Source organism: Neofelis nebulosa, chromosome X, assembly GCF_028018385.1.
Source record: "Neofelis nebulosa isolate mNeoNeb1 chromosome X, mNeoNeb1.pri, whole genome shotgun sequence".
NCBI classification, from domain to species: Eukaryota; Metazoa; Chordata; class Mammalia; order Carnivora; family Felidae; genus Neofelis; species Neofelis nebulosa.
Window position 1 is genome coordinate 109,163,759 of NC_080800.1, and position 27,577 is coordinate 109,191,335.

At 41.2% G+C, this 27,577-nt stretch overlaps 1 protein-coding gene across 11 annotated transcripts in view; it reads right to left on the reverse strand.

Moving 5' to 3' along the window:
* Positions 1-27,577, reverse strand: part of MBNL3 (muscleblind like splicing regulator 3) — a 113,274-nt gene that overhangs the window by 17,850 nt on the left and 67,847 nt on the right. For 9 of the 11 annotated variants that reach the window (XM_058713045.1, XM_058713051.1, XM_058713049.1 and 6 more), the window contains 3 exons: positions 14,271-14,435; positions 1,326-1,517; positions 21-257 (listed from right to left, as the gene is read on the reverse strand). In XM_058713045.1, coding sequence (XP_058569028.1) covers positions 21-257; positions 1,326-1,517; positions 14,271-14,435 — 594 coding nt within the window. Of the gene's footprint in view, positions 1-20; positions 258-1,325; positions 1,518-14,270; positions 14,436-15,020; positions 15,218-22,259; positions 22,354-27,577 lie in introns of those variants that run through there. The other 2 variants (XM_058713053.1, XM_058713052.1) reach the window with 2 other exon arrangements.

The following is a 27,577-nucleotide window of genomic DNA, read 5'->3' on the forward strand; positions in this document are numbered from 1 at the left end:
AACCCCTGGTCCGTTCTTACCATCGCGGCGGCAGCTGAGTGGTTCATCTGGTGATGAGCTGCCCTGAGTTTGGCTTGCAAGTGAGCAGGAGGATGAAAGTACTTGCATTTCTCCCGGGAGCATCGGCCTTTGATGTAATCCATGCAGATGGTCACAGTATTATCGCTTGCCTCGATCATGGAAACATCTGTAGGGTGAGCGTAGCGGCAATCGTTCTCACCACGGGTACAGTTTCCGCGCTGGAATTCTCGGCAAACCTTAAATTACAGTGACAGTGACAACACATATCACATGGATGCCTGGAAGCTGATTAGCTTTTATTTATTTTGCCAGTGAACGTAAGAGCAAGAGTATACATGATTTCGTCATCTATCTAGGAAAATTCTACAAAAGCTGAAGGACAATGTGAAGCCATATTCCCGGTGAGACGTCCACATAGATGTTTCTATTCCTAGAAAAAAAAAATATTCCGCTATGCCCAAAGGAAAGTTGTCTGCTTTAAAAATATTGTTGAAAACCACTTTTTAATCTTCCGCTTAATTCACAGCCTGAAGTGTAATTAGCCAAATTTTCAAGAGGGGGTTATTTTGCTAAAGTCCAAGATGAGTCTTTGTCACACAGCAGTGCAGTTTTTCCCAGCAAAATTGTGGATCACAACTGAGTTGCGTGTACAGTCAGATTCCATTACGATACAAATGCCAGGCATTTAAGTCAGCCAGTGGAGTTGCCTTTGTATGAAATGGACTAGTTATTTATTTCAATGTAGGAAGAATGACAAGGGAAGACTGAAGGACTTCCATAAATCAAAAAAGCTGAAGTTTCTTCTAGATTGCCTTTTCATAAGCAGCGGGGATATTCATTATCTAGTCCATCATTCTTAAGATGGAGAAAAAGGTTTGCATACTATGATACTCCCTTAATATTCTGCATTCATAGAGACTTAATCTACTTTTTTTTATCCCAGTTGGATTATTATAGCAAGTAGAGACTCATTAACAATACGGCGATCCCAGTCTGTAAAGCTGGAGCCTGGGTTAAAGGAACATTCCCACCAGCCCTCTTGTGCCATAGCAAAGGGGATGCAGTGTCCGTATCTGGGCACACTAGGACACCGTCTGACCTGTTGTACAACTGAATCAATGCGTTGCGTAACAGGCTACAATGGCAGTAGTAAGACATTTAACATTTTTCTGAGGTTATACTTCATAAGCTAAAAACTCAGGTGTATTTACTGAAAGCATTCAAAACGCTGGGCCCTGAGAATGTTGCTTTCTGCGTGGGGTTGATACTACCCTACAGGTATTTATATATTTCCACATCAATACCTCCAGTTTATCTGAACGCATCGGTTTGGGACCGGCAGCTCCTGGCAATGCGAGAGGCGCGTTTCCAGAAATCAGAACAGGTGCATTCGGTACAAGTTCAGCAGGAAGCAGGCCCATCCCAGGATGAGGTAAGTAAGGATTGAAAGCCATGGCAGGATTAGCTGCAAGGGGTGGATTCACAGGAAAAGAAGTCTGCACGTTGAAAAGAGAAAAAAAAAAAAGCCATTAGAGGTAAATAGATTCTTTTCTATTATTACACAGGAGGCATTCTTTCAAAGAGCCTAAGCCATATCCCAATTTACCATTCTTGCTTTTGATTTCTGCCACAAGTGACATCACCTGTACAGGCAATCTGCCTTGTCTCCTTACACAGGCATGGCCCTTGCAGGCAGACTTCCGGTTCTCCCGAAAGCACCTCTGTTCCACTCTCCTCCTTCCTCTTTCCATCAGCACTGCCTGGCCCGAAGGCTGCCGGTCCTACCAAAGTTCCACCAGCCCCACCACCACCTCACTCCTCTTTTTGGCCCACTATCAATTACAGAAGACAGAAGGGAAGTGAGGAAGAAAGGGGTAAAGAAAGGTGAAAGCTCTAACAACTTCTTGCTGTCCACCTAAAATGAGATTGGAATGGTCGTTTTTTTAAAAAAATTAGAGGTTCTATTTCACAAATGAATCTGACTTGCCCAGCCTCGTCTTTACCTAGGGGGCCAGATGATATCCATAACTCAAAAGGAGGCCCTAAAAAATGTTCCAAGGATCCCTGTTAGGCAGGGAGACATAACATAATAGGATTTGAAGGTATATAAACTGGAGCACAACTTGTCAAGAAAAACATTAGAAATGCAAAGGGCTCTCACAGGTTTTTCTCTCTTATGAAAGTCCTCATCTCAAGAGCTTGATACATGTATCGCCTTTATTATCTGTAACCATGTAGTTTATCCCTCTGTGTGCTATTTTCCAGCTTGTTCCACATGTGGGAATCTTTTCTTTTCAATGTGGTTCTAATTTCTTTGATAGTTCTCTTTTCTCCACTGCAATACCCCATTCTTAGTAAATGACTGATAGAATCAGTGATAAGGTTTAAAAAGAAATGGAAGCATTTAATGAATTAATAACAAACCATGGTTAAATGCAGTACATTTCTAGCAGGGACTCTATAAGGTAGACAGTGCCTTGGTGTGCACCTGGTGGTTTCTCTCGGTAGCATCTGTTCTTTCTTGCTTTCTTGTGATTTCTTTCAGTAAAGAAAGGATGAATCTTTTGCCCCGTCAAGCTGTATCCATATCTTCTGCTACATCACATGAATAGGAACAGCCCTAAGTATAGGTAGAATGGGAGGCTATGGAGTATGAAGTGAGGGCCAATATATATATTCACCAACCCACCCCCTAGTCTGACTTGAAATTTTCACCTGCATAGCCTTCTCCCCAAAGCCCATTAAAAACCACACGCCAGGGGCGTGTGGGGGGCTCAGTGGGTTAAGCATCCAACTTCGGCTCAGGTCATGTTCCCACAGTTTTGTGGATTCAAGCCCTGCCTCGGTCTCTGTACTGACAGGGCAGAGCCTGCTTGAGATTCTCTCTCTCTCCCTCCCTCTTCCTCTCTCTCTCTCCCTGTCTCTGCTCCTCTCCCACTTGTGCTATCTCTGTCTCTCTCAAAATAAATAAACTTAAAAAAAAAACAACAACCCCATGCCAACATGGAAGGAAGGGGCTTCCCAAAGAGCACTCTACTGTAGATGATTTTCTCAAAGTAGCTAATTGGCACATTAGGAAGGACAGAAAGAGCTTGGCCCCTCAAAACTGACAAGACTCACTAGGGTGAGTAGAGAATGCATGGCAGCCAAGAGCTTTCAGAGGAAGGGGCAACACCAGGCACCGGGAAAGATGATGGTGCAGTCAGGGAGGGGCTTTAAGGTCTGAGGACCAGGTCTAGGGCTGACCCAGCCCAACTAGGCATTGTGATGTAAGGCTGTAAGGACACGCCGTACTTCTCACTGAATGAGATGTGAAGCTCCAGGAATTAGCTGATGTGGTATTGTTATATAATGAGATGGAAATCTCTTGGAAACTGCCACCCAGGCATGCTTCCACGATAAGGCACAGTTTATCAATTTGATGACTCGTGGTTGTCTCAAAACCAGCAAGAATCTCTCATTGTAAAAACTCTGCATTTGAACCACACAACAGTACTTTGTTTTACTTCTCTTTTCTCTCTGACTTTCATAGTAAATTTCTCACTGAAGTCCCCCTGCTGTTTCTCCCGGATGCTTTCCGCCTTTGCCTTTTACAGAAGTGAGAAGAACCATTATTACAATTCTCTTCGAAAACTACTGAATTAAAAGAAAGACCTGTAGGTGAGTGGGTTTTCCAGATTAAAAATCATTAATCACTAATAAATAGTGATCAGTTAATAATATTTAAGCCTAATGCATGTAAGTGATGCTTCCTATTTGCAGTAGCTCTGAACTTCTGTAATTTTTTTCCTTCCTTTTTCGGGGAAATTTTCCTGGTTAACTTCTGCTTTCTTTGGAATATATTGTAACTTGTTTAGGTTTGTTACAGGCTTCAAGTGTATGAAAAGAAGTTGCAAATTACTTAGAAGTCCATATAAAAAGTGCAAAGGGCTTGCTGAAAATGTTTGGATTTTTTTCAGGTTTTGCCACGAACTATACTGTGCCATCTTTACGTTCTAAAATGAGTATTAACGCTTTTGTAACCATTTTCTCCTTGAGTAACAACTTCATTCTTTAACACTGTTTATTGAGAAGAAGCAAGTTCTTCTAAGCACAACCCTTGGGCCTAGGCAGGGACTCCTGAGCTCCTTATTTATTTTCAAATGGACATTTTGGTTTTCTTACCACCACCTCTGCCCCAGGGTAACTATTCCATTGAGTTTGAACATTTCAAGGGCTTAGCTTTGGCTAACAGCCACCTGTTAAGCAGCCAGCAAGCTCACACATTCAGTTTTAATAAGCAATTTTAATCCTGCCTATACCTCGTCTGCAGCCCTGCCTGACAGTTGAGCTAACAAGAACCCATCTTGGGGGTAAAGAACCTTTTAAAGAAAAAAATTCCTAGCCGGCTGAACCTGAAATGGTCTGGACACTTAAATCTGTTTCAGATACTCACTCGAACCTAAATTATTTACTAAATATTTGAAAATATGAGAAGGTTTTTCCTCCGAGAACCAGAGGAGTGGAATTTCAGCTTTCTCCGGGTCTTATAAAAACAAACCGTGAAGAATGGTGGAGACAACTGATTCATGAATAACAAGGTCACCTAGACAGTTATTTACTCCCAACGTCTCCAACAGCATTAGCTGGTAGGGTAGGAATTCCCAAGAGTGATCGCACGGTACCTAGGAACTACCAGGGCCTTAGAAATACCTCGTAAAAGTCAGTGATCGCCTCTAGAACAGTGGCCCCTAATCCTGGACTTCACTGAAAGCTGTGGACTCTGAATATGGAACTTGCTCAGCAACTTAAAGCCCTCACAGAATTCCCGCCGGGGCTGGGTTATGGACTAATCACTGTCAAAGAGCGTGTGTTGCAGGCTAAGTAAGGGTAGGCAGACTCCAGCCCCTGGGCCTAATCCGGTCCACCTATGTTTGTATGGTTAGGATGACAAACCAGGATGGTTTCTACATTTTTAAATGGTTGAAAAAAGTAAAAGATGGAGACTATTTCATAACACACGAAAAGTGTGTGAAATTCATATTTCACTGTCCTTAAATAAATTTCACTGTGCTCATTAGGAGATCTGTATTGATGAAAAGTTGTACATATTTGTTTTTTCTCTTTTTGGAGAAGTACCTACATAGTATCCTTGACGTTGCCTCTTGTGCCACAAAGCCTGAAATACTTACTAGTTAGTCAATTACAGAAGCAATTGCTGACCCTCATTCTAGAGGGTTCCAAGAAAGTAAAGCACTCCATCCATTTCTGGAGTAAAGCACTAATTTTATATGTATATAAATTTAATACTTGTGGCATGATTCCACAAGTTGAAAAGGTTTGGCTTGAGAAACCAATACTAAAATATTCACTAAAATATTTTCTTAATTGGTACTAAAATTAGGATTCTTCACTATTTATTTATGAAACAATAAGTACTCAGTGGTTAAGAATGGGGAGATAGATAGAATCTTGTGAAAGGTAAAATTTTAGGAGCCACCACATTTTGGGTCTTAAAGGATTCTGAAGCACCTTTTTAAAAAATGTTTATTTATTTTTGAGAGAGAGAGAGAGAGAGAGAGAGAGAGACAGAATCCCAAGCAGGCTCCAGGCTCTGAGCTGTCAGTACAGGGCCCAACGCAGGGCTCGAACCCATGAACCATGAGATCATGACCTGAGCTGAAGTTGGATGCTCAACCAACTGAGCCATCCAGGCGCCCCTTGAAGCAACTTTGAATTGTAATACAATCCACTGAAAAACTATGCCTGAAATATCTCTAGTTTACACATACATTTTAGGAACATTGAGTTATCATTTAAAATGGGTTATCCCTCAAACTAGTATAAAGAAAAAAATGTGAAGTGCTATGTGAAATCAATCTTTGTGTCTCCCCAACAGCTTAGATCTATTTGTAGTTACTTCAGTAATATCCAAGGTTCATTACAATTATTGTGTGATGAATGCAAGACACTTTAAGTCAATTATGCCAGTCCTTGCCTGAAGGCAACATAATTGAGGCCTTCCCTCTCTGAGCTCCTGTCTAGAGGTGGGCGACTAAACATTTCCTTTTATAGGATGGCAAACATTTGGTAATAATTTGTTGACTAGATTTTAATACCAGAAAAATAACACTCTTTAACTTTTACTAGCACTCATAATACCTTAATTTTATTGCTCATTGACAAGCATTTATATAGTATAAAAGGAAGCCCTGCTCACCATCACCATGTGAATTTCTGTCCTTAGCTAATCCCAAAGCACTTTGAAATGTATAAGTCTAGTTTCCCCCAGACTTTACTGTCCACATGGAGCACAACTGAATAATCTTTCTTTCAGAGTTTTTGCTTGGTCATCTCCACACTCTCTGAGTGATGTTCTGAGTGATGCCCGCATAACCTCCAGACTAGTTAATTGGTCCCTCAATAATTGAGAGTTAACTTTATAAACAGACGCAAGCTGATAGTGGTGTTTATGTACTAATCCTACTTGTTAATGAATAAGTCACTGTGGCCCAAGAGAGAGCTAGGCAAAAAAAAAAAAAAAAAAAAAAAAAAAAAAAAATCACCAAAAAAATACATAAATTCAATGGTCAAAAGTGAATAGTTGTCCTCATCTACGTCTGGCTTTTCTGAGCTTAATCACAGAAGGTAGGCAATGGATCGATACCTTGTTGTGAGTGTTAAAGGTGTAAAACATAGCATGTAAGGGAGGACACAATATGGTTTGGATCTGCCCATATTTGGCGGAAAAGAAGCTGCAAAATAGGCCAGCAGTTACGACGGAGTGCCCAAAGACAAATCTGTGTAACACCAGATGATTTTACAGGTAAGAATATGGCAAGAGGGCAAATGACTTCTTTAGACGGGCAAGGCAGTTTTGACTCTGTTCCTGAAAAGTGAACAAAGACTGACCTAAAAATTGTATGTTGGTGAACTATATGTGATAACAGCGGCACTCAAGTAACTAGTACTCCACCAGGAAAGGGAAAGTATGAAAGACTCAAGTGGTTACCCAATTTTAACAAAGGGGATTAAACAAAACATGAGTGGGGGAGGGATGACCAGAGCTGAGAAAAGCAGAGAACCGCAGCAAGTCTGGAGACTATAAACATTTCAATGCAAGTCCAGGGTAAATAGATGCTAAGGGTTATTATAATTATCAAGGGCTCAACAAACCTCCACCACCACCACCACAACAACACAACAACACATAGTTAATAGAAAGAAAACTCTACAGAGGAAAACCAGAAAAGGCGAAAGGTATAACAAAATGTGGAGGATCAGATAGAAATCAGAAACTAAGAGTAGCACAAAAATATTAATTCACCATCTTACTATTGTTAGATCATACATTCCTAGAGGGCAGATGCTCGATAAGTATGTACTTGGTTGAATGAAAAGAGATTCCTAAGCCACTGATTAATTTTAGGATTATCAGTTAGAAAAATCAAATTCAAACATCACAGCACAAAGGAAACACTCAGGGATCAGAAGTGGTGGCAGAGGGATTGAATAAATCCATCAATCCATCAGTTTTGCTGTCTGTTAAGGAAGACTTGAGGCAGAAGGCTGCTCCCAAACGGTCTTTTCACATAGATGCACATTGTGTGTCAGCAGCACAGGATACTTTATACACACGTGTGTGCCATGCAAGCATACACACATACACAAATATAGGGATGTGTGCATTTTTAAACTGGAGTGGCTGAATCGTCAGTATCAGAAGGTATCCAATGTAGAGTTCGGAAACAATGGCTTTGTGATACTGTAGATCAAAAGATGCAACGTCTTTTTTTTCCTTCCTTCCTTCCTTCCTTCCTTCCTTCCTTCCTTCCTTCCTTCCTCCCTCCTTCCCTTCCTTCCTTCCTTCCTCCCTCCCTCCCTTCCTTCCTTCCTCCTTCCTTCCTTCCTTCCTCCCTCCTTCCCTTCCTTCCTCCTTCCTTCCTTCCTTCCTTCCTTCCTTCCTTCCTTCCTCCCTCCCTCCCTCCTTCCCTTCCTTCCTCCTTCCTTCCTTCCTTCTGTTCTTTCTTCCTTCCTCCCTCCCTCCCTTCTTTCTTTCTTTCTTTCTTTCTTTCTTTCTTTCTTTCTTTCTTTCTTTCTTTCTTTCTTTCTATAAGTAGGCTTCATGCCCAGTGCAGAGCTCAACTTGGGGCTCAAACTCTCAGGGCTTGACCCTGAGATCAAGACCTGAGCTGGAATTAAGAGTCGGACACTTGGGGAGCCTTGGTGGTTCAGGCGCTTAAGCATCCAACTCTTGATATCAGCTCAGGTCAAGATCTCACTGTCGTGGAATCAAGCCCCACATCGGGCTCCTTGCTGAGCACAGAGGCTGCTTGGGATTCTCTCTCTCCCTCCCCCCCCCCTCTCTCTCTGCCCCTCCCCCACTCGCTCGCTAGCACCCACCATGCACACCACATGCTCTCACAGTCTCTCAAAATAAATAAGTAAACAAACAAACAAACAAAAAGTCGGATGTTTAACAGACTGAGCCACCCAGAAGCCCCGACAGGCAGCTTCTTAATGTGTGGTTCCAGACTAGTGAATTGTTAATATGACTGCTATCCACAGAGTGGCATAAGAGCAGAGACCAGGGAAAGGAGAGTTTAAAATATTCAGTAGACGCATAAAGGATATGAAGGCAAAATAGGATTGTGTGGGCGACCAGTTTAAGATTATTATCAGGTGCCAGGGGCCACCACAGGCGTTACACTAAGTCTCCTGGTGGTTCTCCCTACTGAACTCTATTGATCTGAGCAAGGGGATGGTTTTGCTGAGAGAAAAAAAATCATCCTCAGTAGGTGAGGCTGTCAAGCATTGATTTTGTCGACTGTTGCTTTTGTTTTATCTTCCATTCAGAGAAAAAGATTTTCCCAGAGCCCTCCAAACTTCCTGCCTTCATCTCAGAGAAGCTAACAGGCCCACACGGTCTCATTAGCTCCAGGCTCTAACCAACTGAGCCAACCAGCCCCAGAGGAGAAGGACACACAATGGGCTGAGAGGAGATTACGTTGAATTTATCCCGTGGGAATATGTGAGGGAGGCACATGGGAGAATGTTGAGATTAGTTACTATCAGAGGAATGGGCACTGTAAAAGATATCATGTACCAATGCTCTCTGTCGGGCTGCAAAAATTGTAGCGCTTCTGTTTAACCTCGGGAAAAACAAGATTTCACATTGTGCGTTAACAGAGTTGGGGCAAGGCAGAAAACCGACTGCTGGTGAGACTTCTTTCGTTTTACTACAGAAGGAGCTTCAAGCTGTGTGACAGGCACGGCCTAGGCAAAGGACCTGAACAACGGCTCTACTTTGGCCCAGCAACTGCAATCACGAGTGAATCCAGGGTCTGGGGGGCCTGAAGTTGAGGCAGTTGAGTAGGGTAGGGGAGTCTTAAGAACAAAGAATACACGGGTATCTTTTGCAAACCTTACAAAGGCATTGCAAACACATTGCTAGGGCTCCAGCACATTTGCCAGGGCCTTGGACGGAGCCCATGCAAATGAGGGGCCCTGAGCCTTCGCTAACCTCAAGGTAAGTCTAGCCCTGGGAACAATTTGTTGAACAAATAATGTTAGGCTTCAGCTGCGATATCTAAAAGTAAAATCTTGTCTAACCTTTTAGCAAACGCGGTAAAATCCGGATGCAGTTGGGGGACTGGATGCATGGTATGACTCCATACACTCCTGTGATGCGATGTGGTCAACCTCAGTCAACGTGGAACTTCACATGATAATGACAGTCATAATTACATTAAGAGCACATTAACGTGATAATTACATAATGCCTGTCATCGCGGACTTAAACGTTTTGCAAAAATCACTTTACAAAACATTTAGATGTCAGCACAATGAGATGAAAGAGCTCAATGTCATGTATCGTCTCAAGAGTAGATAAGCTGAAAAATCCGCCAAAGAACCTTCATTAAAATACATTGTAATTTCTGTACGGATCATGAGACTGGTCATCTGCAATACGGAAGTGGTTTCCTTTTCCATTAAATCTACAAAATGGCTTGCCCACCTTTTTTTCATGGTAATTTTTAACAAAAGAGCCATGACAATAGGGAGATAGAAGATACTTCGGGCAATAAGGTTAGTTTTGTGTGTGAACCATATGAACTATATGTGAGCTATGTGAACCAGAAAAAGTGTAACTCTGATGTGAATATGCTAAATGTAGATGTATTCTGGTGAGGGAAGGATATCCTTTGTCTTTAACTACTTACTCACTTAAGTACTTAATGTTTTCAAAAATTAAAACGTCAACAAATTATTTTGCAATTCTACTTCTGTTCACTTAAAACTGCCCCAGTCCAAAGTTTCAGAATGGAATAATATTATACTTTATCAGTCCTACTTAATTAAGGAAGAAAAACATTGAAAATGCTGGACTCTAGACATTATTCGTTATCAGTGTATCCACCTTCCTTCTATCTACTGGAACTTCCTATTTTTTCCCCTTTTGGCTCTGAAGTGTTACATCACCTTCACTCCTTACTATATTAATGTCAGGTAAAGATATAAGCTGGTTTATGGGCAATGTCTGTGGTAAACAGAATTATAAAATTGATGTAAAAAGGTGGGGGGTCCAGACAGACATCAGATGATTCTGTCTGCAATGAAGGAAAAGTCTGGAGGGGAACCCATGTTTATAGGCTCTGTGGTTTGGAACACCGTAACTTGGCCACAGGAATGTGAGCCATGAAAAACATACAGCGGACCAGAGGACTTGGCACACCCCAATAGCTGAACCAATAACCTGTATATAAATCATCAGGTGAATACACTTGACTGGGTGAAGTTCACCTGCGTGTAAAGAACTGCCTCCATGTGAATCACCACATTCAAAGAGAGAAACTAAAGGAGTTTACTAGATACAGACAGGCCTAGATTATGCAAAATGTCCACATCAGAAATATTTTTAATAGACTTACAACATCATATCCACTGAACACATGCACACATTACATCCAGCAGTGAGAGTCCTTCCCCCCCTCCATAACGAAAATTCCTAATTGTGAAATTGAAATTTTAAGACATTAGCTTTGCTTGAGAGCAATCCCAATCCAGCGTGCCTGCTTTTCCCTAAAATTCTTCTACGGGGCTCGTGTTTGCCTCTTAATTATGCCAGGGGGGAGTTCTTAAACATGATTTTTCTTTTTCTTCTTCTTCTTTTTTTTTTTTTTTTGCTGTGAACATCAGCAACTCTCTCTCTTAACTGCATTGAAAAACACTGGGGAGTCACGCCCTTTGTCTCACTTGCTAAACTTCCTTAATAAATCCAATAAAAGCTTTCAGAGGTAGAATTTTATACTAGCAAATGTCAATTCAGACCTGTTAAATACAGTGAGCAAACCTGCCTGCTACAGCAAGCATTCCACCCAAATTGACTAGGTGTGGCTTTTATTCATTGTTCAGTCACAGTGAACAGAATCTGTCCTCTAGCTACCATCCCATTTAGGTTGGCATTCCCTTTATCTGGGGGCTTATAATAAGCAAACCATACTCAATTTTCCAAAAGCAGATGTGCTCTTTTGGTATCCTAGAAACGGATCGAAGTATGCTTCGTGGAAAGACCTGAAGTTCAAGCCAGTGATACCAAACGGGTCTTAATATGCAACCATATCAGGACTGGAAAAAAATATCAACATTGGAAATTTAAACAAAAGCTTGACTATTTTAGGGAAGAAGAACCAGATTACCAGGGTGGTGGGGTTCAAAAGCATAGAGAGATGTTTGGGGAGCATAGGTACAAGAAAAATTAAGTAAAATCGTATGTTATTTCTATAGTACTATCAAGATCCACGAGAAAGAACATTTCTTTCAAACCAGACTGGTAAATGTCACTTAAAATTGCTCACACTAGCGCAATTACAACACGCCTACAAAGCTTTCTAGACCACAAAATAGAATCATATCAATCATCTTGGGGTGAGTTTTTTGTATACATAATAACTGCAGAAATTAATCTTTTATCAGTTTATCACATCACAACAGCTATTGTTAAATAATCTACAAGGTAGAAAGCAATTTCCAATTGTTCCCTGGGGTCTTCTAAGGAATGTCTTGTATCTTACGATATGCTATAAAATAAATTGTACTCCTGTGAGTCCTATCAGTCATATTCTGCAGCCTGAAATCTGAAATTACCCTCATTGAAGAAAAAAGGGAAATGTATTCTATTACAGAAAGCATGGAGAATCAAATTAGAAAGCACAAGAGGCTGGAAAACTCAATGGATCTCTTATTGGACTCTAAAAAAAGCCACTCCCTATTCTCCAGGGTGAGGCAGCATGATCAATAATGCATGAATGGTTGAGAGGGGAATGGAAAGATTCTCCTGGAGGTTGAATAGAAGATGAATAGTCTGCCTTCTGCCTTTACCCCTACTTTATCCCAGGCTCTGCTCTCTGATTCCCTGAAACAGGGCATTTGACTGATGCTCCATTGCTGTCCCTTGACCTATGAAAAAAACAAAACAAAACACATGCGCCGGCACTGTAGGAAATATTGGGCTCAGGTGTGTGATACAATCTGGCCCCTATTCTTTGCTCAGTCTGAGACTGGGACATGCTATGAGAGGCCAAGAGTAGTAATAATGGTGGATGAAAAGCTCCCTTGCCGTATTGTCCTTCTACTCACATTTTCTGGACTCACCACGCATGTCATTTCTCTGCGGCTCTGTTCATGCTATTCTCAGTATCTAGAGCACTGCCCCTTCCCTACCCCTTTAGAAATAGCAAAAAATGGAAATCAGTGCGTGAAAGCTAATGAAAGAGTTTGGAGAAGGAGTTCAACAATATGAAGTATTACCAAAGGTCAAAGAAGAGCTCTAAAGAGCTCACTAATGACCTTCTGGGAACTAATTTATGAATATAATTTATCACCACTGAGTTCCAAGGCAAATGTTTTTGGCAAACTAATAGTACAGGAGATGAAATCTACTCATTTTGCTTAAATTTGTCTGGACTTTCTGGAAAAAGAGGATCATGGTGCAAAATTGTAGCAACTCATCAATACCTCTACCACCTGTTTTGTGCACTATCTAGAAAGATGTACCAGTTAAGGGGTGCCCTCTCCATATTGATTTCCTTGAATTCTGACAGTCAGTGCTATAATGAAATAGGCTTTGCTGAGTGCAGGTTGACCTACCCCCACATTTTTTTGTTGCATCTAAATATTATGTATGCCTTTCAGCTTTCAGTGAGTTTATTACATAGTCACTGATGAAATGGGTAACAATGACAACGTAACACTTTCGAATTAGCATCTAGGTAATGGTTTAAGGGAATGGGACACCACCGAACTAAACTTGAGACCTGAAAGGGCTCAGTAAAAGGGACAGTTTCCAATTCCTCCTGGAAGGTCTCAGACTAAACCGTAAAAGGGACAAAAGCACTTTTTTTAAAGGATCCATTTCAACTCAATGATCCACAAAAATACCAGACGCTAGTCTAGAATGACAACATAATCTTTGTAATTTCTGCAAAGGGAAACTCCGTGGCTGGGTTATGTTAAACCACCATCAAATACCTGGCCAGGATTCGTCAAGAATGTCAAGGTCACGGGAAACAGGGAAAGACTGAGAAATGGTCACAGACCAGGCGAGAGAGGGGAGACTGCAGTCAAATAAAATACACGGTGGTACCCTGGATTCGGCACTGGAACAGAAAGGTGACACACTCATGGAAAGACTAATGAAGTCTGAAAAAATTCGGGAGTTTAGTTCACGGTAATGTGGAAAATGTCACTTTCCTCATTTCATATATCATGAAAACATAAGAAATTAACAGTGGGGGACACTGGGTGAGGGGTAATATGGGAACTCTCTGTACTGTCTTTGCAACTTTTCCTTAAATCTGTAATTATTTCAAAGTAGAAAGCCTATTAAAAAGGAACAAAAACCATCATCAAAGAGCAAGGACATTTCAATTAACATCCTAGAATTCAACGGTTTACTTGTAATAATCATCAAACCTCCTCATCTTAAAATATTAATATTCATATTCTTCTATAAGGTGAAATCATGGTAAATGCAACCCAGGTTTTAAACCCAACACACCCAAAGGCTCCCTTCACGTGCGCAACAGCTTTGTAGTGTCAATGAATACATTAACAGGCATCCTAAATCCTTCTGGAACTAAGTTCCCGAAGGCCCGGCAAGGTTATTCCGATGTAGAGCGATATTCTTAAAACAAAAACAAAAACAAAAACAAAAACAAAAACAAAAACGCATAGATACAGTTTTTGCCCAAGACACAGCCGTGACTTACAAGTGATGCCATCTGAGCATTCTGGAGCATAAACTGCATTTGCTGGGCGAACATGGCTGCGGCAGTCTTCTGTTGAATCAGATTGTTCCGTCCATTAATTTCCAGCTGCGTTTTTAGGTGTGGAGGAGGGTGGAGATACTTGCAGTTCTCTCTAGCACACCGACCCTACAAATGAAGAGTTGGATGAGACTGCGCTGATATTTACACAAAACTGGCAACAAACTACCAAGTTTATGCAGCTCCAAGCTGTGAGTGGAGGCGTCCGGTAAGGAGGGTTTTCCATCCATTGGCTCATTTAGGCTTTAAACCAACCCTCTAAGATGGATACCCTTGTAACCTTCACCTTTGAGATGAGGAAACCAAGAGAAATGCACACAATTAAAAACGTGACAAAACCGGAACTAAAACCCAGGGAGGCTGATGCCAGAACTCGTTCTCGTAGGCACTTTGCTCTGCCCTACTTTGATATGCATCAAATTGTGTGGAAAACATGAAATATTAGGAATACTGTGATACCATCACAACAGGACAAAATTTAATAACATTTTAAATAAAAATTTCCTGATGTGAGATGTAAAATCATGCCTGTGAAATTAATTAAGATTCCGGATTTGGATCTACATCTACAAGCAATCAAGAAAATGGAGGGAGAATGTTAGATAACCATATACACATAAATATACCTTACACATTTTCGATCCACTATTCTGGACAATTTGGGCTCTAAAGTTCTTTTTCCTGAATCCATACCATGTGAGAACCATCCTGAAATCCCCCGACGTTGTGTTCATCAAAGAAGAAATCTCTACATCTGGCACTCATGTTGTTCTTCAGGTTCCAGAAGCAATGGTCCTGGATCACTTGGGTAAATGAGACCAAAGTGTATTTTGGAGTCTCAGCTCTTTCAAAGTTTTGTTGATGTGTTTAAGCACTTCCAGACAGGATAAGATGTCAGTCCTGGGCAATCAAATATGCCTTTGGTGTTGCTGAAATGCTGACCTGGCTGCTAATTATGGTGTCTACTATGTGACAGCAAAGGACGTCACTGGACAGGGATTTATCACATCATCAAAAGTGATCTGTTGTTGTATTTGTTTAACTCGTGAGCACTATACAAAGATGCTAGTGATCCTCTCAATTGCATTACCAGGTCCACTATAATCCTTTTAAGACAAGCACAAATGTCAGCAATTCTTTTTCCCACAGATGCTAATTTTTTTTTTTTTTTTTACAGTGCATGAGCTTATTGGAGAGAGGGGTGGAGAAAAAAAAGGCAGCTTTTTAAAATTTATTTATTTTTTTGGACCCGAGAGTGCAACCTGCTAGGCTGCCTGAATCCACAGGAGAAATGGGTTAGTTCACTGCGTGCTTTTTTTTTTTTTTTTTTTTTTTACTGTTTATTCATTTTTGAGAGACAGAGAGAGAGAGAGAGAGAGGGAGGGAGGATGGGAGAGGGAGAGAGACAGTGCAAGCGGGGGGAGGGGCAGAGAGCGAGGGAGACTCAGAATCTGAACCAGGCTCCAGGTTCCAAGCTGTCAGCACAGAGCCTCATGCGGGGGCTGGAACTCACGAACCGTGAGAAGATGACCTGAACCTAAGTCGGACGCTCAACCAACTGAGCCACCCAGGCGTCCTAGTTCACGGAGTGTTTTTAGCACGTGCTATGAATTTTCCTTACTTAACATGACTAAATGGTGTCCACAATCACTTCTCCGTATTTAGTTATCTCGCCACTAAAGCATTCCTAGAATTTCACCGTGAATCGAGGCGTGAGATTCAACTTTATAGAGCCACATTTAACGCAAAGCCAGATGCACTGCAACAGCCCTTTTAAATACCAGATCACAGCCACAAAGGGGCTCTATCATTTTCCTTCTGGCAAGAAGCTGAGTATAACTTAACACATAGCTTGAGAAATTACAGGAGCCACTATTGTTTTCTGTCAGCTTTGTCCTTTCGTTTCTTCTGATGATCAATTTATTTACGACCAAATTAAATGATTTATAAAATCAAATAATATCTTAATTTCAATGTACCTTCACATTCCTCTGCGTATCCTGGAAAAGGAAGAATTTGTTGGTACCAAGAGTTTTCTGATTTCATAAAAGTAGCTTAGGAATCCTTACGTGTGCTTAAAACCACAATAATAGTGGGTTCCCCCCCCATTTGTGTGCCTCCTACGAGAAAAACATACAGCTTCATTTTACACCTACCACAATCTGCACCAAAGCAAAGTCACAAGGATTTCAGCCTCCAGATTCTCCACCCTCCACCCAGTATAACCGAGATCCTCTGGCTCTGAGTTAACAGCCCCACGGGAAGCAGGGATGCTTGGTGGCTTCCACAGCCAAGCATATGCTAGTTTACACTTCAGGGTCTCTTTTCCTCCTCCCACACCCTAACATTAAGATTTCCCCAAGGTTCAGTCCTAAATCCTCTGCTCTCCTCTCTAATCTCTTTCTCTGGAGAAATGAAGTTCTTGTCAAGTTTCATCTATCACCACACTGGCTCAGATTGTAAATCTCCATACCTATCTCTGCTCACTCTTCTGAGTTTCAGTCCTTCCTCATCACTAACCACAGCTGCATTTGGAGATCCCGCCCCCTAACCAGATCTAAAGAACTTACTCCCGACCTTCCTTCTCCATAGACTAGGTTTCCTCTTCCCGCATAGTCCCATTTAGGACCACCGCTCCAATTCCCAGGCTGAGCAGGATCGCCTTGGAATTGCAAACCCACCTTGACAGCTTTTCCAGATGAGTGGCAAACACAACCATAGACGTCTGCACAGAACACAGTTTGTAACCCCTTCCTGAGACAGCTTTTTTTTTTTTTTAAATTTTTTTTCAACGTTTTTTATTTATTTTTGGGACAGAGAGAGACAGAGCATGAACGGGGGAGGGGCAGAGAGAGAGGGAGACACAGAATCAGAAACAGGCTCCAGGCTCCGAGCCATCAGCCCAGAGCCTGACGCGGGGCTCGAACTCACGGACCGCGAGATCGTGACCTGGCTGAAGTCGGACGCTTAACCGACTGCGCCACCCAGGCGCCCCGAGACAGCTTTATAAGGAGGGCCGTCTCTTATATTTGGGAGTTCCAAACAATAGATCCGTTTAAACAATAAAAAGAAAAGGAATACATTAGGATCTTACCATTGTTACAATTTAGAGTTTTAACATCGTTTACACTGAATGCAATCAGAGAGAGGGGGGAGGAAGCCAGGCAGAGAGAGAACACCGTGTATTTGGTACCTTTCCTGGCAATCTACAGATAGAGAATTACTGCCTGCCTTTGTGCTTTGAGATTACTGTCCCTTACATATAATAACTTTTCTTAAGCCTCGTCTTGGAAAACTAATGACATTTGGACGGAGCAAAAACAGTACACAGAAACAGAAAAAGAAAAAAGAATCACACTTTAATAATTACATCAACTTGGGCTCTAAAACTAAAGTATGGAACATGAGGCAGCATAAGACTTAAAAATACTTATTCATCTTAGTTATGAGATTTTACTTGATTTATAAAGCATTCTGTTTTGAATGGCAGAGTCCATAATTTAATTCTATAACAATGCAAATGTACAGCAATACTACCTTACCAGAGACTGCCGTTTACGTTAAAGAAGGCTTATAAAAGACCAAAAAATCTGCATTTTCTATCCAAACAATAGATGACGAGACCAAATAATGTAATATCAACGTTATCTGTGGAACACAACATTTCAAAAGAAAACCAAGCCCCTTAAGTTTTTTCAAAACAACTCTGGAACTCAGAATGACATATTTATAGGCACAACATTTGGTGGTAACAAATCTCCGCTGTATAGTATTCATTCTTCAAGAGGCCCAAACTTAATTATAGGCCAAAATACTTTAATTGGAGTTGAGAGTGGGGGGAGGGGATACACTTTGTTTTTGGCATTTGCTAACATTTACTTTTGGTCCTCGTAGGGGATTAAGGCTTTGGTAAACATGTTGGGATGGGTTGGGGTGGAGGCAGGGGAGGGATGACCCAGCACAGTCTATAATGACCTATTGTTCTTGGCCTTTGGAAAACCAATGACTAGGGACTAGAAACGTTCCAGTGTTTTCTTTAGACCAGCTAAGCACTCTGAATGGATGACAAGATATCCTATCACACTGGGTCTGTAACAGCCCAGACACTATCTTGGTCTGAAAAAAATCACCCCTCAGGTTTCCAAAGCTGAGTCAATGGTGTCCCAAGCCCTCTTTCTAGACCCACATGTTCAGAGTTGCCATGGCCTCAGTGCAAAGAAGCAGACCATGTCATAAAGGACTCTACAAGTCTTGTCCTTGTGACAGTTGCCATCCACCAGTAGAGCTGGCACTACCTGAGAAACAGCAGCTAAGGCTAGTGAAGACAAAGAACTCTCTCTCTCCCTTCCCAAATATACATGGAAAATTAAAGAAGCATTGCAGAGATTAGCACGTAAGTTCATTGATGCTTGCCTGAATTTCACTTCTTTTCCATTTCCTTTGGCCTTAAAAACAAATCATTCTCATCTGGTCGTTCACTATGTTACTGAGTTAAGAAAACAGCAAAGTGATCCCATAGGAAAGTGGTTCTCTGCTGAAGGATGTGCTACTACACCCATGAATCTTCCAGTCCCCCCTTCCCATCTACTCACTTTGAAATTGCACCCAAAAAGCAGCAGGGGGAGAAAATGGCCAGTGAAATTTCTGAAATGCATCTGCCTCAAAAAGCTGATGACAGACAAAGGAAAAAGTTGCAGAGCATTTATAAAACCTCCACAATTCAATCTATTTCCTTTTTCCTACCTTCAGGCTTTTGACAAATGAGTACAAAGCCTTTGACGGAGAAGAGAAAAGTAGCATTGTAGAGATTCAAATCCCACCTAAGTCTTGGGAGTTATGAGAGTGAGTGTGTCAGATCCAAGATTTCCCAGGCACTTGGTGGTAGAAAAACCCTGTGAAATGTACTTTTTTATGTTTCGAAGAGAAAGCTCCACCATCCATCAGAATAAGAAAAGGACCCTAGGAAGCTGAAAATTACCCTTTGTCAGTCACAGTATCTTAACAGAAACAGCTGTTTGCAGAATGATGGGCTTCTTCAAATACATTTGGTACTGTGGCGGAAAAAACCTCCCCTCAAATACAATGATAACTGGATTACTTTTCAAAGACACCTCACACCTCTGTTAGACTATGAAGAGTTAAAGTGGCAACAAGCAGATGACTTGTTCGATGAAAAAAAATATGGTATTTCATTTTAATGATCCTGTGTTAAATGAAAAACCCTATTGATCAGTGCCCCACTGAAACATACTTACGTGCATGGACATGGCCTCTCAGAGGAAGTAATGGTTATTTGAGAATTACAGACCACATGTCCAGGGTTGCCTGGTCCCTACGACCATCAAGACCTATTAAAGGCTAGGAACCATCTAAAAGAGCAAAAAGTGGGGGGACATCAACATAAACTGAGTATTAGCCAGATGTCAGCTTACTAATAGTGGCTAACTGTTCACTTTCTCCCTCTTTGGGTTCCTTCTTTCTAAAAATGGATATAATTTGCATCATTTTCTCCTCCAATATTATACCATCTATGAACATTGATAAATAGGCATAAAGAGCATCCTTAAATCTTACATCCAGCTTTTAATTTAAATTTGGGATGCGGATGAGAAATCTTTTCTACAAAAAGTCTTTAATAAGTCATTTCCTGAAAATATCGAAGGCAAGATTAATGAGGCTGAACACAGACCCCCATGGAGACGGCCACCCAAGCACCACCCCCCCACTGCAGTCAGCACTGTATCTCGTTTCCTTATGCTACTGAACTCAGCTTTCTTGAGCCCATTTACACATACACAGGGCAATGACTTTGGTGCTTAAGCAGACACCACGTCTGAATAAGTAAGAGGCTGGGAGGAGGGCAGAAGAATTCTCTTGACTATCTGCCTCAAGAAAGCTTTCCAATCGTGACCTCCAAAAGATGAAGGGAGTAGGCTCAATGATTACTGCTTGTTCTGAAAGAGTCCACTAAGATAAACGTGCTTACCAGACTGTAACATTTAGGGCTGACCCAGATTTTTCAGAACATCTCGTGGGCCTTTATCTTCTTGAGAAAGTAAAGGCCAAAGCAGTGAGGTGGCTTGTCCTAATTAACAAGCAACTCAGGAAGGACAGGAGCCAAGTTCCCAGACTCTCACTACCCAATATGGATTTTCAGTTCAAAAGACTCTTCCTCTGTAAAAATTTGCCTGGACTCATTTCCCACCCCCACTCACCTTTGCCTCCCCCCTCTTTTGTTCCTCCAACTGCCCCTTGTACTCACAGTTTTATCATAGCACTTATCACTGTGTACATCGATAAATTGTTTGCATGCCTATCTCCCCATTAGACTTTGAGCTTATCTAAAGGTAGAAGTATATCTTCTTCATCTTTGAACCTCCAGGGATGTTCTGTGCATGATGAGTAGTGGCCACTCCGTAAGTTTGCCGAATGAGTGAATAAATTTTGTGAGAATGACTTTATAGGGAATAACACTAAGTCGGCCTCAGAAGCCTAATCGCTGCTCTTGCTATATTTCCTTCCATTAAGCTCTTCCTTCTTCCTCCAAGAAGGGATCAGCAGCCAACATATGAATTTGGCTGTTCCTGGTTGTCTGTCCCAAATGATTGGCTATTCTTCTATTCAGGTCAGAAAACGGCTAATTTATACCATCCCCCCCCCCTTTTTTTTTTTTTTTTTTGCTCTGAATATATACTCTGGGCTGTCTGTGACCACCATGGCTGAAAAATTCTGGTAATTCAGTGCAACTGAACCAGAAGTCTCGGGAACCCATGAGGCACACAGACACAAACCCTGGTCTAATTCCAGGGGTCTGTAGCCACAAGAACCCCCAGGACGTGGGACCCCACAGAGCCGAATAAAGGAACCCACAGCAGACTTATATTTAATCGGCACCCCACCCCACATGTCTCTGAACAAGCTGGAAGTCAAATTCCCTGAAGCCACTTAGACAAAGGTGGAATACATGGGACCTTCTTGTGGATAGGATTGCATCCGCTGCCTTCTTACAAGAAAAACATACCCGCTACACTTCAAGACCCCCGTTCAGGTGCGTTCACGTTAAGCGTTTATTTTCGAATAATCACGAGCTCAAATTTTTCTGTGAAATTTTCTGAGGAGAAAATAACGCTAAAAATCACAGTGGCTGTTCGCAGTGAAACCAAGCCTGCCTCACCCATACCTCAAATCTGCTTCCTGCCCTCTCCTCGGTCTCCCGCCCTGGTTAGAAAAACATTAACGGAGTATCTGTTCAATAATAAGCTTCTCAAGAATGCACCCCCCCTCTGTTTACAAAACAGCTAAACCAGAATCAAATCAAATCCCAAAGACAATGAAAGCACACTGGTACCAAATTACCAGAAGTCAGAAGGCATTTCTCATGCTAACTATTCATGGAAGCTGTCTTTGAAGTAGTTCGAGGGCTGCCGACGTAAAATATCATTAAAATGCAGAAAAAAGGAAAGAAGACATCATGACGTTCAATTTGTTACTCCAAGAAACAAAACACATATGAAGTCATGCAACATAGGCTTTGTTACGAAACAACATGAAGGGAGGTCTGTCTCGGCCCATGGCCAAATCTTGGGCTGTTAGGGTTGCTGTCCCTCCCTTTTTTAGACACCCCACGTAGTCACCTACCATAGTGATACACCCCCAGGACAAAGAGGACCCCAGCGGCTTCCTTTCACCCTCTCTTCCCCAGCTAGGGCTTCTGCCTAGAACCCCATTAAGGGTTGCCAGATTTATCAAATGGAAATAGAGAACGCCCAATCGAATCTGAATTTCAGATAAACAATGAACAATTTTTTTCTAGTATAAATATGCTCTCCCTTTAATATATTATCTGGCAACCCTCCCCCTATCCAATCTTCTACCCTGGTGAGTTGAGCTAAATAAAGTCAAATCCCCAAAAACCCATTTTACCCCCTTTACCTTAAGGACATAAGGACTTCCCTCCATGGAAGCAGCCCAGGCTCTACGGGGCCTTCAGTTGCCCCAAGCAAAGCAGAGGCCCTCTCAGTCCCAGCTTACCTGACCAGCTGCAAGGAATTTAAGGAAGTTGGCTGTTGGAGAAAGCAATTTTTTAATCCGTGGCTCCTCCCACCAAAAGCTTCACACAGCTCCTTACCTGTCAGTCGCTTTACTTTCCCACCCACAGTGGCGCAACAGTATATTCAAATGACTTTGTGCCTGCCTGGGGCTCCTCCTAAAGGAGGAGGTTAGGATGAAGAGGGGCATGGTCAGTGACCACCATACTTAGCTCCCGATTCTGAATTTATACACATTTTTGGAACATATAAATTATCACAGGAAGATGAGGCTTTTATGTTTGTAAGGGTTTATTTGTGTGTGGGAGGGGTGACGAGAGTGGGTTAACTTTTTTTTTTTTTTGGTCTTCAGCCTTGTCTGTGGAATACTCAAATTCAAGCAAAAGTCATCCATTAAAGCTGGGGAAAATGACGGCTTAAGCATCACATTTCGCTACGCACACATTAGATCTATGCAGATACGTATTCGAAGCATGCAAACTAATGGCATGAATAGCCGTTATTTGCATAGATGGTTTTTTTCAGCCAACCCTTGATTACTCATATTAAAAGACTGGGAGAGGTAAAAGGGCATAGTTAATTCTAATGAACACAACAATATAGTCAGGAAAAATGGCAATCCGTAATGGCCCCACCTTACAAAGAGCATGTATATTACAAAAGTGGTAATTGGGAACATTTAGGAATCAGTTACTAGACATGGTCCTGAATTTATTTTTTATTCATTAGCAATGCAGACTCCTCTCATGCCTGTTTTTGCATTCAATTGTTGCAACATCACTTATCATGTCCTCCCTGGAAAACTCCACTCTTGAGAGAATGGCAGTGAAACTAGCAAATGAGGTCTCAATATAACCATGAAAACAGTTTTGGTCTCTAAGACTCCAGAAAGGGTTTCAGTGACTCCCTAGAGTCCTTGGACCACACTTTGAATACTGTGATCCCTAGTAAGAATACAACAATCTCTGGTGTAAGGATCAGTCACTAGTCTATAAACTCTCTGAGGGCAAGGTGCCTGGGTGGCTCAGTCAGTTGAGCGTCTGACTTCAACTCTAGGACATGATCTCACAGTTCGTGGGTTCGAGCCCCGTGTCAGGCTCTGCACTGACAGCTCAGAGCCTGGAGCCTGCTTTGAATTCTGTGTCTCCCTCTCTCTGCCCCTCCCCTGCCCTCTATCTCTCAAAAACAAATAAACTTAAAAAAAAAATTTTTTTTTTTAACTCTCTGAGGGCAGAAGGCATGTTTTATGTGCGTTCTAGTCCCAGAGCAAAGCCTGGCAAGGGACTGCTCATCTGACTGATTTCTGACCCCCAAATTCCAGTATTTCATAAACTTCATTGAGTGTTTTCATATTTTTCCTATAACTTTATTAGCAAGCTCTTTTGAAACAAAACTGTTTTTTAATTTGCACTGTGTATTCCAAAACATTTACATTCCATAAGTGCAACAGAAATAAGAATGGAAAAATTAAAAGAATAAAAGCAAATATGTCTTCAACATTAAAAAAAAGTATGCAGATGCCTTTGTTGGAATTATCAGATTCAGAATTCCTAAGGTCAGAAAGAATGAAATTGTACCACACTGGGGAAGTTTATATGGTTATAGTGCAACAGGTTAGGGAAACAGGAAAGAGTAAAGCTGGAAAGCATCTGACAGAGTGTGGACCACAGATTGCTATTTCCAAGAGGGGAGCCTCAGAAGCTGAGTTCCCTGGTTCAATTGTTGTAAGAGTGGTATACTATATTCCTCTCTTGGAAACCACGCATATTAAAGGTTCTCTCTTGTCTTGGTGGTAGTAGGGAAAGAAAGAAAAAAGAAAGAAAAGAAAGAGAAAAAAGAAAGAAAAGAAGAAAGAAAAGAAAAAAGAAAGAAAAGAAAGAAAAAAGAAAGAAGAAAAAAGAAAGAAAAGAAAGAAAGAAAAGAGAAAGAAAGAAAGAAAGAAAGAAAGAAAGAAAGAAAGAAAGAAAGAAAGAAAGAAAGGAAGAAAGAGAAAGAAAAGGTTCTCTCTCATATGTCCTCCGGTAAATAAACCTGCGATCCCAGCATAGTTCATCACAGAAACCATGGCGCTTTTTCTCATAAGACACCTTTTGCCATACATGTCTCATTAGACTGTCCTTATGAACATACTGACTCCCTCCTACCAGAGCTCAAACCAAGTCCCCTGGCATTTGACAGATCCAGTTAGTTTTTCCTTCACACTTTTCCACTTCTATTTCTCCCCGAAATAGAAAAATATAGTAGAAGTACAAAGAATTCGATGTCCTGTTGAAATGACATTTAACATTTTTGCCTATCCTGGATCTCCCAAAAGCTAACAAGATGGCGATTTTTCCCTATGATTGCTACAAAGAAACACCCCACGATCATCTTCCCGGATTTCTTTCTTTTCCTTGAATGCTTCAGGCAGGCAGCTTCAAGACTTCTCTAACGGGCTCTCCCTATACTGTGTCTTCTGTCCCTTGGAACCATGCCAGTTACCTTAAGTTTTCCATGACCTAAACTTAAGGGTCTCAAGTGAGTTTTAACTGCACTAAAACTTGGGAAGTAAGAAGGTGTTTGGCAATCCCCTTGATTACTAAGGGTCTTTGTTTTGTACTAAACTTAAACCTTGGGGTTTCCACTAGGCAAAATTAAGTTTCCTGACCCTGAGTAAAACGAAAGTTTCGAAGAAGGAAAGTTTCAAATAGGTCGCAAACTTCTAAGGTGAGTATAAAATGGGAAAGGCCGTGATTATTGTTCAGATTTAAACAATTTATCTTTGCGGGCCTCAGTATGGTGCTAAGAATACATTAAATAATTACATCTCTCCAGCCAGCGACAGATCCCTCCACCCAGAGGTTAGGCAAAGGGCACATATGGTTATTTACTTTTGGATTTTGAAATTACAGGCACAAAGATGAAAATCAGTCCCTCTTTTGCTAAACATAAGTCCTTTTTCAAATGAAGACATTTAAAAGCATGATATCAAAATGGTTGTTCATGGGCGCTTGCTAAATTCACACATGTGAGACCGCGTTTCAATTCCCAAATAGAGCCAAATGTATCCACTTGAAGTAAGCGTTTTCCTCACACACCTACCCAAACGCCAGACTAATACCGAAGATGTAATTTCCAAGCAGGAAGTCTTACTTAGTGGCATATGCACTGCCATTCAAATACTTTGAGGCATGGACTAAACTTGCATTTTGTTAATGGTAATATATTTTTTATCGCCAAAAGTCTTAATGAAAACTCTGTGCTAACTTGTTATTAAAACTGTAGGCATTTTAGACAAATCCCCCAAGAAAACTCCAAACTCTAAATGCACACTGTGTATTTAAATCGAGTGGCATTTTGACCAAGTGATTATTATTATTTTTTAAAGTATCTGAAAATCAGGCTAACTTCCTGTTTGGTTTTGTTCTGCAGACATACAAACAAGCAATTTCACTGATACAAACGCTTTCTCTTTTCTAAATAAAGATCTATTCTGCGTGGCCTGAATATCTACCAAGTATAGGAAGCTTCATTCTAAAATGTGTGTCAGAGATGTGAACAGAATTGAGAAAGTTCCACATGAAACTACTGAGATTACGCTTTTAAAAATATAGGTTTTAAAGTGAGTCGCTCTACCTTAGTAAATATAGCAACCTTGTTAAGTTCGCCTTCTGCTTTCAGTGAGGAGTTAATATTTGATGATGATGAAGAAACTTCCTAGTATTTAAAGAACCAAACAAGGGTTAGTTTAAAGAAGATAAAATGATAAGTGGAGGTTTTATGTTTTAAAATAAATCAATCCCTCAACCGTAAATGTCTCCTAATCCTTACTCAGGAGAAGTTGAAATATGATCTCTGCCAAAGAATGCCCATCCCCAAATCTAAAACAAGGACAAAAATAAAGCAAAGCAAAGAAGAGCAAAAGGTAATTAGTTTTGAAATCTATTAATTGTACTCTTCAAGTCAGTTTAAGCAGCTGGACCACGAGTTCCTCGGGGGTGGGAGGTGGTGGGGAATAGTATACTTGTAAGCCTGTACCCTCTATATGAAGCACAAAAAGGTTAGTAGAATCCTGGTGAGAGTCTAGCCAGTGCCTTTCAATTACTGGAAAAATAAAACAAATCTACTCTAGCTTCATTGTGCCTTCCCCGAAAATCAGAATAAAATTAGAAAACTTCAGGAAACATGTCTTTCTGGAAAAAAAAATAGTAAAACTTCAGTTTATGTGTCTCTCTTACAAGGTAAATCAAATTCCATTCTAGAAAAATATTTCAGAAAGTGATGCAGTGAAATAAAGTAGGTAGTAGAAAACATCAGTCTGCCAATCCTTTACATTTGTTTTTCCACTAAACAAAACTGGAGCGTGTAATTGGCTTTATTTTGTTTCAGGTTTTACATCGACTTTATTTTAATATTAAACAAGATTTTTTTTAATGTTTATTTTTGACAGCCAGACAGCACCAGTGGGGGAAGGGCAGAGAGAAAGGAGAAGGAGACACAGAATCCGAAGCAGGCTCCAAGCTCTGAGCTGTGAGCATAGAGCCCAAGGCGGGGCTTGAAATCACGAACCATGAGATCATGACCTGAGCCAAAGTCAGACGCTTAACTAACTGAGCCACCCAGGTGTCCCTACATTGACTTTATATACTAGACTCTAGTATATAAGTCAAATGACCCTTCATATGTGAACTAATTCTGACCATCTATGAGGGTGCTGGAGAATAACTGTATATACAGTTTTAGCGCATGTCACTTGGCATGGGACAATGGTAGGCACACTTTTGGAAACCAGGTTGAGTCCCTGTAAAATCATAGTTTCCATTAATATCTTGCAAGTAGTCATAATGACACATCCACTGGAGGGATTTACAGAACACTTTTCACACCACGTCCACCTGAGCAACAGCTGACTTTACCGTGTATTTACCATGTGCCAGACACTGTTCAAAGGGTATTTAATCTGCACAATAACCCTGGGTCAGTGTTTAACCGAGGAACTGAGGCACAGTGAGGTGAAGAAACAGGCACTAAGTGACAGCACAAATGTAGCCGACCTAGGATTTGAACCGAGGTGCTCTGGGTCTGGAGCTCGCACACTTAACCAGTACAGTATCGCCTTGCGGTCCTTCGGCATGTGTTAAGCTGAGGAATGAGCTAGTTCAAATATTTCTGCTGTCCGGGCCACTATTTTCCCTCTAAGATTTCAACAAAGATTGCACGTCA